The sequence below is a fragment of the Ruditapes philippinarum genome, unplaced genomic scaffold, assembly GCF_026571515.1.
Source record: "Ruditapes philippinarum isolate M1 unplaced genomic scaffold, ASM2657151v2 ctg2506_1_1_1_1, whole genome shotgun sequence".
Lineage (NCBI taxonomy): Eukaryota > Metazoa > Mollusca > Bivalvia > Venerida > Veneridae > Ruditapes > Ruditapes philippinarum.
Genome location: NW_026857650.1, coordinates 15,482 through 27,503, shown reverse-complemented (window position 1 = coordinate 27,503; position 12,022 = coordinate 15,482). Strand labels below are relative to the sequence as shown.

At 33.7% G+C, this 12,022-nt stretch overlaps 1 protein-coding gene across 2 annotated transcripts; it reads right to left on the bottom strand.

Annotated features, from left to right (window-relative positions):
• Positions 1-652: 652 nt before the first annotated feature.
• LOC132750501 (uncharacterized) lies at positions 653-2,639 on the bottom strand. 2 transcript variants are annotated; one of them, XM_060740500.1, is made up of 5 exons: positions 2,580-2,639; positions 1,805-1,943; positions 1,391-1,663; positions 1,091-1,222; positions 653-978 (listed from the first exon to the last, which is right to left on the bottom strand). In XM_060740500.1, the coding sequence occupies exons 3-5, from the start codon at positions 1,577-1,579 to the stop codon at positions 838-840; spliced, it is 462 nt and encodes a 153-aa protein (XP_060596483.1). In that variant the 5' UTR covers positions 1,580-1,663; positions 1,805-1,943; positions 2,580-2,639; the 3' UTR covers positions 653-837. The 2 variants fall into 2 exon arrangements, with proteins under 2 accessions (XP_060596483.1, XP_060596482.1); XM_060740499.1 differs by lacking the exons at positions 1,805-1,943; positions 2,580-2,639 and having other exon boundaries at positions 1,391-1,782.
• Positions 2,640-12,022: the final 9,383 nt, after the last annotated feature.

The window sequence follows — 12,022 nt, the reverse complement described above, 5'->3', positions numbered from 1 at the left end:
AATTCAACAATTTAAATGTGTTTTACAATCATGATTACGGAAGCTTCAAAGGGTCACCTCTTACGCGATCTTTTATGAGAAGATTTACGCAAGTCGAAAGAATGAAGGTGCAAAGGCATGATATCTTTAGTGTTTTCGCAAAAAATAATTCGAATAAACCAGAAGATTTGAGTTAATTGGCCAAATGTTTTCTTGCAAAAACAGAAACATTGCACATTACGAGTAAAATGTTTGCGAGAAATTAAGAAAATGTGTTTTTTTTTCGAAAAAAATGTAGACGCAATACATGCTACATTTCACTTTCTCAAAAAAAAATTGACGCAATAACTTATACATTACACCTTCTCGCAAAAACTTTTGATGCATTACCCTCATACATATCGTTTGATGAAAAAATGTTTGCGCAATGCCTAAAGTGTATTCCGCTTTTCGTTATATTTTTGTCGAGATCGTCATTTTTGGACATGAGGCCATTCGAGAAGAAAAAATGGTAAGTTCTCCTGTTTTTGCTAAACTGGTAAATGCATGATATGCTTTCATAATTAGGCTTATTTTCTGAATAGGGAATCATTTTGATAGAAATATGCATCATGTCAGTCGGTCAATTTTTTTCACATATCAATGCATTTGGTACTATCATTTGCTGATAAAACCAGTCTTCGCCTTAATTTTTTTTCAGCACTAGCCCAATCGGGCTAGCAGCTTACAATTTTAACTAGCCCAAACCAAATTTAACTAGCCCGAAACAATATAGTACTTTTTGCATAGAAATAGCAATTTGCATGTTTTATGGACCATTAAACAACAGAAAATCAAAAATGTAACTCTTTGTCTCATTTATTCACGTAAGTATGTGTTTAACATGGAAAAAACAAGATCTTCTGTCATGTCTGTGTCCTCATCGTCGCTATCTGAGTCACTATCGTCACAACACTCAAGATCCTTCTTAGACAACCTAGCAGGTATGTTCAAAGTTGTCTGAAAATAAATAAACACATTATTTATAGAACAAAAGAGTAAGCTATGTTTAAAACCAAGTAAAAGTAAAATTGGTGAAGCAAGTCAGGATATAAATGTTTAATGATGTTACCTGTATTCCACTAACTGATGCTTCTTCCATTACTTCATCCTCAGAATCAGATGATATAGTGACTGTACTTGATGTGCTGGTCTTAACAGTTCTCTCCCCAATTCGTCTCTTTTGTCCAGATGGTGTAGACATCTAATAATAATTTGAATTAAAAATGTATTGTTTTAACAATTGGAATAAATACTAATTGATAAAATTAAATTATTGAATTGAATTTATTAATCAATTGTTAAAATAAAATGTTATTCTGTACCATGTAACTGTTACAAATATATGACCAAATTAAAGTAATGTGTATACCAGCCAGTCAGCAATAGCTGGTTCAGGATCAAACTCTTCTATGCTTGGTGACATAATCTTGATAGCCATGAGGTCATTAAGCCGTCTGTTACCAAGTCGACCTCTTCGTTTTGTTTTAAGAAGTTTCATGGCGGAGAATGCTGTTTCACACTTGACTGATGTAGGTGGAAGAGCCAGTACAACTTCCATCAATTTAAAGATGTTTTGAAGATTTTGGTCTGATAAGTCACAGATTATATGTTCCCACTTTAACACTCCTTCAGGTGTGGATACCTGTAAATAAAAGCACATTTCTTTATTTGTATATTGTATGTGCTTATTAGTATTATTAGCAACATACATATTTAAAACATTTAAAAAAAATCTTGTATTAGTCAATAAGGCTGTAAAATGATTTATGAAACTTTCACTTACTTCTTATAAACAAGTGTTCTTAATGTTGTCCATTCATCTGTTACATCATCCAAAGCAATAGTGTCTGTGACATCAGGAAATACAACTGGGCCGAAGTGATTGTAGAGAACCGCCACCTCTTTCTCTCCATACACAGAATCTGCATAAAATATAATTCAATTAATGATTATTTTAACATTTAGAATACAGCAAACATTTATTCAGAACTTACTTATTCTACCAGCTGACAAACACAAAATCCTATTGCATACAATTCAAAATTACTATTAGACCAATGTTGTTACATTAAAACACACATTTAAACATCATATATTTCATTTGCAACCAATTTACCAAATTAGAAGAATCTCTTCGAAAGAAAAGAGTGCTGATCTGCACAACAACAAACTCAAACTGTGTAAACTGGGAACATAAAACTGTCAACGCTTAAACTGCAATTTAAACCTTTTAATTGATCATCATTCAAATGAGGCCAGTTTTTGAATGATGCAATCAGGGTGGCTGAAATCAACTCTGATGGGGGAAATCTGCTTTCTAGAGATGCCAGTAGTTCTCTGACTGTACCATTCAGTAAATTACTGGAGCACTTTTGACCCTTGAAGATCAATTTCTCACCACTGAAGGTTTCAGTTTCCAACACAGCAGAAACACTGGTGTCTTCTCTGAAATGTTTTACACATTAATACTCTTTTGCACAAGCAATTTACATAACACTTATTGCACTTGAATAGAACAGTAACTCTCATTGTAGTAATTATATAAATAGTATCCTTACTTGTCTATAAGCTGTGCAAGAGTTATTTTTGCTGACTCTACTCGTGTGTAAGCAGGGCTTTTTTTCACAGTTTGGGGAAGCAGCCCAGCCCTTAATTTTGGGGAAAAAATACAAGGTATATTTGCAAAAGGGGAAGAAAAAACTTGATGTAAATTCAATTTTTGGGGAAAACTGCATGATTTTAAAGAAATTTTCTTTGGGGAAGCAGCCCTATACCGGCCCCTGTTATAGAAGGTAAAAAGGCCCTGGTAAGCATCAGCGAGGCTTATCTGGTCTTGCTGCAGGTACAGAGACAGGTTCTGCAAATTGTTGATGACTCTCTGAAAATATTTATATAGTAATAAGTATTTCTTTACATTTCATAAAAATACAACTAATCTGGTCTGAATTTATCTGAACTATGATTAAATATGATTTTGATTAACATTTAACAAGCATTTGTTTATTACACAGTTGTTCAAGATTTATATGATACTGGGGAGCAGTGCCGTGCCACTAATGCAAAGGATATATCATACCGTAAATTAACTAAAATGACTTACCTTCATAGCAATGAGGTAGACTATCACATGGCCATCCCCTAAAATTTTAGCCAATCCCTCAGCCTTTGCATTTTTGTGAGATGATGTTTCTAGATGATAACGTAACACCTTGTAAGTTTTAAGAAATATGTTAATTGCCCTCATAAAGTGGGGCAACCATCTTGTGCCACCAATTCTAGTAGGTAATAGCTGTCTTTCACCAAGTACTTCAAAAGTTCGTTGCAACCCTAAAAAATCAACACAAATCAAAATCAATGAGTGTTAAAGCAAGAACAATTGAATAAGTCAATAGTTTTATTTTAGTTGGAAGTCAAACTGACACTATGTGGATTTTCAAGACAGAATTTCAGGGTTGCCTTTAAGTGTTGAGACATCAGAATTAAACTATGCATTTAACCTTAATTTATTAACTACACTAAATAATAATGATAAAAGTAATAATGAAATAACCTTTTTTTCTTTTGGGCTCTTTCTGAAAAGGTAATATAAACCAAGAAGTAGAGTCGTTGCCTTGTCATGAAGTTTGGGTGAAGACTTCTTTACGGTGTCTTTAAAGGCCAGCTCCAGCCTATGCACAAGGCAGTGAGTTACTAGAATATACGGCCACTTTTGTTTCAATAGAGCTGCTACGCCTTTCTTCAATCCTGGAAAATATCAAACAAATATAGTATTGAGAAAAAAACAACAACAAAAATATGCAAATGTTGCTTTACTTTTCACAAAATTTATTTTGAAATTAACCTAAAAATCAGGTGTATGTGAATGAACATTTTAATTGATAACTAAATATGATTAATCTGTATGTGTGAACATGCTCAAAGGGGAAAATTGAACTAATTTTTGCATTTGGGATCCTCTGAATCCGCATGTAGCCAGGATATTTATCAGTTTCTGATGCAGACACTTCAGAACTTGAAGATTGAAAGCGTTGTTAACACTAAACTAAATCAATTATTGATTACTTTTATAAAATAAAACTTATAAAATCGTAAATATTGAATTTACCTTGCATATTTGAAGCTCCATCAGCACAGAAACCAACAAGTTTAGTGTTAACAATACTTTCAATCTTCAAATTCTGAAGGGTCTGCATCAGGAACTGATAAATATCCTCGCTACATGCGGATTCAGAGGACCCAAGATGCAAAAATGAGTCTTCTATTTTTCCCTTTGAGCATGTTCGAACATACACTGCTTCTAGGTCGTCACCCGTGAAGTCAGTAGACCCATCACATGAAATGCTACACCAAGAACAATTGTTGATTTTGTTGACAACTTCAGCTCTTGTTGTCTTAGAAATGGACTCACAAAACATAGCCCCAGCTTTATCATTACAGTATTTTGAACCAATTGGCAAATTTTTCATTTTATCCAAACGACAGAGTACTTGATAGCATCTAAAACTTAGGCTATGTTTGGCACATGCATGGGCATTTCTCATTTTGATTATAAGTTTGTCATGATCATCTTTTTTTAAGGCAGTTAGGGTTTTAATAGCCTTACTTTGCACAATAGGGGTTTTCTCTGCAGTTTCACGATCTATAGACTTTACATGAAATTCACTACTTTCATGTGCTTTAATGCCGTCAATCCTTAGGTATTTAGTTCCCTTCACGAAAGCATTATCTTCTGACTTCGAAAATTTTTTACACACAGAACATGTTAAAATTCCCTCATCCTCATTATACATTAACCATGGCCTATTTACAACCCATGATGATTGAAACTTACGTTTTCGATCTTTTTCATAATTTTTCTTACTATTTTCGTCACTTGTTTGTTTAGGTAGCTTTCTTTTTGGCGTAGCGCCTTGAAAATATCGAAGAAACATTTTGACCGGATATAGTCTAAGTCCACCGACGCTTAACAAGCGTTTAGCAATTCTTTCATAAAGACGCTTAACAAGCGTCTAACAATCGACAATGTTTCATAAGCGTTTCAGTGCACATATTTCGGATATGTAACTTAAATCGGATACGAAAAATACCGCTCGACCAGACGGGCTATCAGCTTGGATTTTTCACTCGACCGTCGGCAAATTCACTCGACTCGGTCGTCGGTCGAGGGGGTTAAGTCGAAGACTGTAAAACTGTAGACATTCTGTTGCAAGGCTTTAGAAATCCCGAAGGGTCCACGATCCAAGGAACTCTGAATTTCCCTTGATGCGTATAAATTGCTTTTCATTTGGATTACCTGGAAGTAATGTTCTGTTTGAAAGGTCCAAATTTATCAATCTTTTCTCCTTCGGCCCTTTAACGTATAAATTCATAAATAAAAATAATAAATAGATCTAAATAAATAAATAAATTTTTGAATGAACCAAATCGGCTATACAGTATAAGGAATGATGAGAATCAAGTTTGTAATATGTACAGTTACTTCCCTTACATTCCATTACTCCATTTTTTATTTCAGTTTGAGTGTGCCGGCATGGAAAACGAAAAACAGAAACTTCCGTTGAAACTATTTAATGTAACAAGAAATGTAAGAAAAGGGGTGATTGTGACTAGTTTTGAAGATCTCATTGCAAAATGTAAGTTCACATTATAACAAGCATTATCTTTCAGTAGGCTTTACTGTATCTGTTTATCCATATGGAATTTCTTTAATATGACATTGCACTGGCAATTAAATTCTTTATAATGAAACAGAGATATGCTTTGTTAGTACTTCATTGGTTACTGTTGCCAGTCGCAATACAACTAGTATATTAAGTACTTTGATTTTACTTTTAATAATATCATATATATTGATAATTATGCATTCTTTTTTCTGAAGTAAATACTAACTTAAGGTTAATTAAGATTCCTAAAAATGCTGTGTTGGGTAAGTGTTTATCCTGTTATTGCATGCTTACAATCATTTTAAACCATTTTTAGGGAGGGGGGCCACATAAATTTTAAGGTAATTTAAGAATACTGTTAAGTCTGGATGAACAAATAAATTGAAGTAATATAGTTATTATTTCGTTTTAGCATTTTTATTTTTATTTAAGGTCGGCATATAGTAATCGCACTGTCCCTCTGCCCGCTCTTCTAAATGTTGTCCGATTATCATGTCTGCGCTTTATGGAGCGATTTCAGTGAAACTTCACAGGATTGTTTGTCACCAAGTCTAGTTGTGCATACGTTATTGATTTTCCTCTTGAATCTTTTTTTTGCACAGATATGGCCCCTTACTGGTCATTTTTCGAGTAAAATAAGCTTGTCTGTGCTTCATCAAAAAAACTGATGGGTGATTCCAGTGACACTTCACAGGAATGTTTGTCACTATGCCTAATTGTGCATATAATCTAGATTTTTAGCTTGATTCTTATTTTGGGACAGTGATAGCCCCTTAACGGTCATTTGCCGAGTGAAATAAGCTTGTCTGCGCTTCATCATATAAACTGATGGGTGATTTTAGTGAAACGTCACAGGATTGTTTGTCACTATGCCTAGTTGTGCATAGTATCATGATTTTCTGCTTGATTCTATTGCGGGACAGTTATAGCCCCTTAATGTTCATTTTTTGAGTAAAATAAGCTTGTCCGCGCTTCATCACCAAAACAGAGGGGGGGGGGGGGGGGGGGGGATTATTCACAGAATTGTTTGCCACCAAGGGTAGTTGTGAATAGTTCCTGATTTCAGTAAACTAACTTTGCCACTTGGAAAATTTCAGTGAGCATTTATAAAATTGTTTGCATGCCAAGTCTAGTTGTGCATGGTGCCATGATTTTGTACATAATTTTTTTCGCACAGTTATGGGCCCTTAATGATGATTTTAAGTGTAAATTGTTTAGACTATTATAGGAATGATATTTATCAAAAGAGGTCGGGCGTATATAACCAGTATTTTGGCATATATTGAGGATTTTATGCCATAGCTTCCTATCGGGGGCATAAGTCACTTCAGTGACAGCTCCTGTTTAAGAATTTGTTTCCGTGGATTAAAATGCAAAATGATGTAGGGAATGGCAACCGTAAATCACTGACTATGAAATAAGCTATCATGAAAAGCCAAATGAGTGAAGATCTAACAAAGCGTGTACTACGACATGTACCTGCTTAGACTGATACTTGCTGGGCTGCTACAACCACCGCCGCCAGCACCGCCACTTCTACAACTCCTATTACAACTAATTGCAATACATGTACTACTAATAATGATGATGATGATAAAACATTATAATGTCATACCAATACTGTTAGAACTTTCTCCATGTCTTCGACAAATACGCTGCTTGCTGTAGTCTTGAATATCACAATTTTATTAAAACTTATTTAACGAAATAATAAGCCATCGTATGCAAAACGGAAGACGATCTCGAAAAAAATCATAACGAAAAGCGGAATATACTTTAGGCATTGCGCAAACATTTTTTCATCAAACGATATGTATGAGGGTAATGCATCAAAAGTTTTTGCGAGAAGGTGTAATGTAAAAGTTATTGCGTCAATTTTTTTTTGAGAAAGTGAAATGTAGCATGTATTGCGTCTACATTTTTTTCGAAAAAACACATTTTCTTAATTTCTCGCAAAAATTTTACTCGTAATGTGCAATGTTTCTGTTTTTGCAAGAAAACATTTGGCCAATTAACTCAAATCTTCTGGTTTATTTGAATTATTTTTTGCGAAAACACTAAAAATATCATGCCTTTGCACCTTAATTCTTTCGACTTGCGTAAATCTTCTCATAAAAGATCGCGTAAGAGGTGACCCTTTGAAGCTTCCGTACATGATTAATCATAACGTCTTCATGGCATGTTTTATTTATTGCGTATTAATCATAACGTCGTAATGAAATGTGTTTGGTCAAAATGAGAAGAAACAAGTTAACATGACGTGAAACTTTAAGAAAGTGGAGGCCCTAATAAGCTTCCCAACATACTACTTTTTGTACTTTTTGTGAAGACTTTTTATGTTTGTTTTTTTGTTTGTTTGGATTTTTACGGCACGTCAACACATAACCGGCCATATCGTGCCGAATGCTATAAAAGGCTTAACATGTTATGTAAAACTTTGTAAATGACAATAGAAATGAACCAATTAGATCCTAGAATACAAGTTTATCTCTTTCAAACAATCAATTATGTTTTTGATGGAATTGTATTAAAAAGTTCTTTGAGTGAATTTACAGAATAAAATCTATTACGAGCCTGTGAAAAATCATGACATTCAAGAAGAAAATGCTCGACAGTAAAATTTTCATTACAACCTACACAGAAAAGGGCATTGTCATTTGTAAGGAGTTGGGTAATTTTAGTGTGCCAAATTCGGCATCGAAGAAGAACTGTTTGATCACGGCGATTTGACAGAGATAGAGATGGTGACACATCAAGAGATGGGTTTATATCGTGAAGTTTATTAAAAACGGCATTGTCCCAATTCGCTTTCAATTCAGATGATACGAGTTTATTTATCACAAGCAGGTAACAATAAGTCAGATTTTTGAAAATTTAATGATTGTTTAGCTAAAGCATCTACTTTTTCATTTCCTCGTATTCCTACATGACTTGGAATCCAATATAATTTAACATATTTTGTTTTTAGTATATCATGAAATCGTAAAAGAAGTTTCTTTAACATGATATTGTCAGATTTTTTATTTTTAATATATATTAAAACAGAAAGCGAGTCAGAAAATATCACAAATTTATCGTGGGTATGCTGTGCTATGTATGACAATGCTAAATCGATAGATTTTGCTTCAGCAGTAAAAATTGATGCATTATTTGGTAACCTCATACTAGATGTAAAATTATTTTCAAACACAGCCGCACCCACTTTGCAACCTTCTTTTGAACCGTCCGTATAAATATGTATAAAACCTTCATGTTCTTCCTTAATTGCTAAAAACTTCTCTTTGAAGTATTATGGGGGAATTTGATGACTTTTTTTATATTTGAAAGGTTAATATTTATTTTCGGGGAATTATAAGTCCAAGGTGAAACACCCCCATCGTCATCCTGAAGGACACTGTCTGGATTAATTTTAAGTTTTGTCTAAATCATCTTTTAAACGAAGGCCTAATGGTGTAATTTCCTTTGGTTTGTTAACAAATTTTTCAGTATAACTTGGTTTGAAAATAATATGTTTGTTGCATTAAAGGTGTAATGTAAAATGAACAAACATGGCATGAGATATTTTATATCTTTATCCATTTTCATGGAATGTAATTAATGTATCATCATATTAAAGTTGCATGCCTTCAGATGAGAAAAAAAAATGATTTCAAGGAAATCAAAATATGAAAAGAAAATTCACTGTCAATTGACTCTTATCAATCACGTTATCAATACACATGTAGGTGTGAACTAATTTCGTGTTCATTAAAATTATTCCGTTAATAGACATTTAACAATCTTATATATTTGTAACAGTTTAATATTATACCTATGGTAGGAGAAGGCATTAATTTCTGTAAATTTTGTTTGTTTGTTTGAATTTTTACGGCACGTCAACACAGAACTGGCCATATCGTGCCGAATGCTATAATAAGCTTAAAATATTATGTAAAACATTGTAAATGACATTAGAAATGAGCCAATTAGATCCTAGAATACAAATTTATCTCTTTTAAATAATCAATTATGTTTTTTGATGGAATTGTATTAAAAAGTTCTTTGAGTGAATTTACAGAATAAAATCTATAACGAGTCTGTGAAAAATCATGACATTCAAGAAGAAAATGCTTTACAGTAAAATTTTCATTACAACCTACACAGAAAGGGGCATTGTCATTTGTGAGGAGATAAGAGGGGGTAATTTTAGTGTGTCCAATTCGGCATCGAAGAAGAACTGTTTGATCACGGCGGTTTGACAGAGATAGAGATGGTGACATATCAAGAGATGGGTTTATATCGTGAAGTTTATTAAAAACGGCATTGTCCCAATTTGCTTTCCATTCAGATGATACGAGGTTATTTATAGCCGGTCTAAAATCACAAGCAGGTAACAATAAGTCAGTTTTTTGAAAATTTAATGATTGTTTAGCTAAAGCATCTACTTTTTCATTTCCTCGTATTCCTACATGGCTTGGAATCCAATATAATTTAACATATTTTAAATGTTGAATTCTGCTTAAGCCGGTGCTAGGGGGCGTGGACGGTAACTTGCACTTTCCAGTACCGTCCATGAACAGGCTCAATCAAACCGAGCCTGCAACATTTTCAATTTTGTTGTGTTGGACTTTCTTTAGGGATTCTGTTTTTCTCTATTTTAAGTATATCATGAAATCGTAAAAGAAGTTTCTTTACCATGATATTGTCAGATTTTTTATTTTTAATGGATATTAAAACAGAAAGCGAGTCAGAAAATATCACAAATTTATCATGGGTATGCTGTGCTATGTATGACAATGCTAAATCGATAGCTTTTGCTTCAGCAGTAAAAATTGATGCATTATCTGGTAACCTCATACTAGATGTAAAATTATTTTCAAACGCAGCCGCACCTACTTTGCAACCTTCTTTTGAACCGTCCGTATAAATATGTATAAAATCTTCATGTTCTTCCTTAATTGCTAGAAACTTCTCTTTGAAATATTCAGGTGAATTTGATGCCTTTTTTATATTTGAAAGGTTAATATTTATTTCCGGGAAATTATAAGTCCAAGGTGGAACATCCTCATCGTCATTTTGAAGGATACTGTCTGGATTAATTTTAAGTTTATCTAAATCATCCTTTAAACGAAGGCCTAATGGTTTAATTTCCTTTGGTTTGTTAACAAATTTTTCAGTATAACTTGGTTTGAAAATAATATTTTTAGCTGGATGTTTCCTATTAGATGAAATTCTAGTTGCATATTGAAGTGAAAGCTTTTTACGACGAAGATAAAGCGATGGTTTCCCAGCTTCCGCATATAGACTTTCTACAGGTGAAGTGCGAAAAGCACCTAAAGCTAAACGTAAACCCTGGTGATGTATGGTATCTAGCATTTGAAGATATGATTTTCTTGCAGACCCATATACTACAGAACCATAATCTAATTTTGATCGGATAAGACTTCTGTATAACTTCAGTAATGTGGAAATAGATAAATACAGAATCCCCAAAGAAAGCCCAACTCGACAAAATTGAAAATGTTGCAGGTTCGGTTTGATTGAGCCTGTTCATGGACGGTACTGGAAAGTGCAATTTACCGTCCACGCCCCCTAGCACCGGCTTAAGCAGAATTCAACATTTAAACATGAAATGGTAAAATTTTGAATTTAGAAACAATTTGATCCCCAATTTGTACTTTATAAAACCTTAAGTAAATTTAAAGCTTTTAGGCATTTAGTTTTCAAATGTTTAATATGCGGTATAAAAGAAAGTTTTTTATCAAATATAATTCCTAGAAACTTAGCTTCATCAACTACTGGAATTTTAGAACCAGATATGTAAAGTTCAGGGTCATTATGTTGTTTTCGCAATCGGCAGAAATGAACACATTGAGTTTTTAACTTTGAAAATTTAAATAGAGAAATACAGAATCCCTAAAGAAAGCCCAACACGACAAAATCGTAAATGTTGCAGGCTCGGTTTGATTGAGCCTGTTCATGGACGGTAATGGAAAGTGCAAGTTACCGTCCACGCCCCCTAGCACCGGCTTAAGCAGAATTCAACATTAAACACGAAAATGGTGAAATTTTGAATTTAGAAACATCCGCAGATGTGTTCATACGGCGGTTACCATGGAACCTTCAATGTGACACAGTAGTGCCATTCCATGTAAAGCGGCGTATGGTCCCCAAATAAAAGAATGCTAGTGCCCTAAACGAGAAAACAATGGGCGGAACTAAATAAAATGGAATTTTGAAAGGGGATCTGAGGTTATGAAAAAACCCATTTTCTATTGCCCACTTCTGAATTTTATCTAAATTTTGTTGAAGTTGCCGTTCAATTGTTCTCATACTTTTCGATCGATAGCAGATAAGAA

What these genes read in the sequence shown, in the direction of transcription:
- LOC132750501 (XM_060740499.1), bottom strand. Translation starts at nt 1,732, where the DNA reads ATGTATGTTGCTAATAATACTAATAAGCACATACAATATACAAATAAA. An exon ending in CAGCTATTGCTGACTGGCTG is followed by an intron (nt 1,223 to 1,390) that starts GTATACACATTA and finishes AATTATTATTAG; the next exon opens with ATGTCTACACCATCTGGACA. An exon ending in CATCAGTTAGTGGAATACAG is followed by an intron (nt 979 to 1,090) that starts GTAACATCATTA and finishes ATTTATTTTCAG; the next exon opens with ACAACTTTGAACATACCTGC.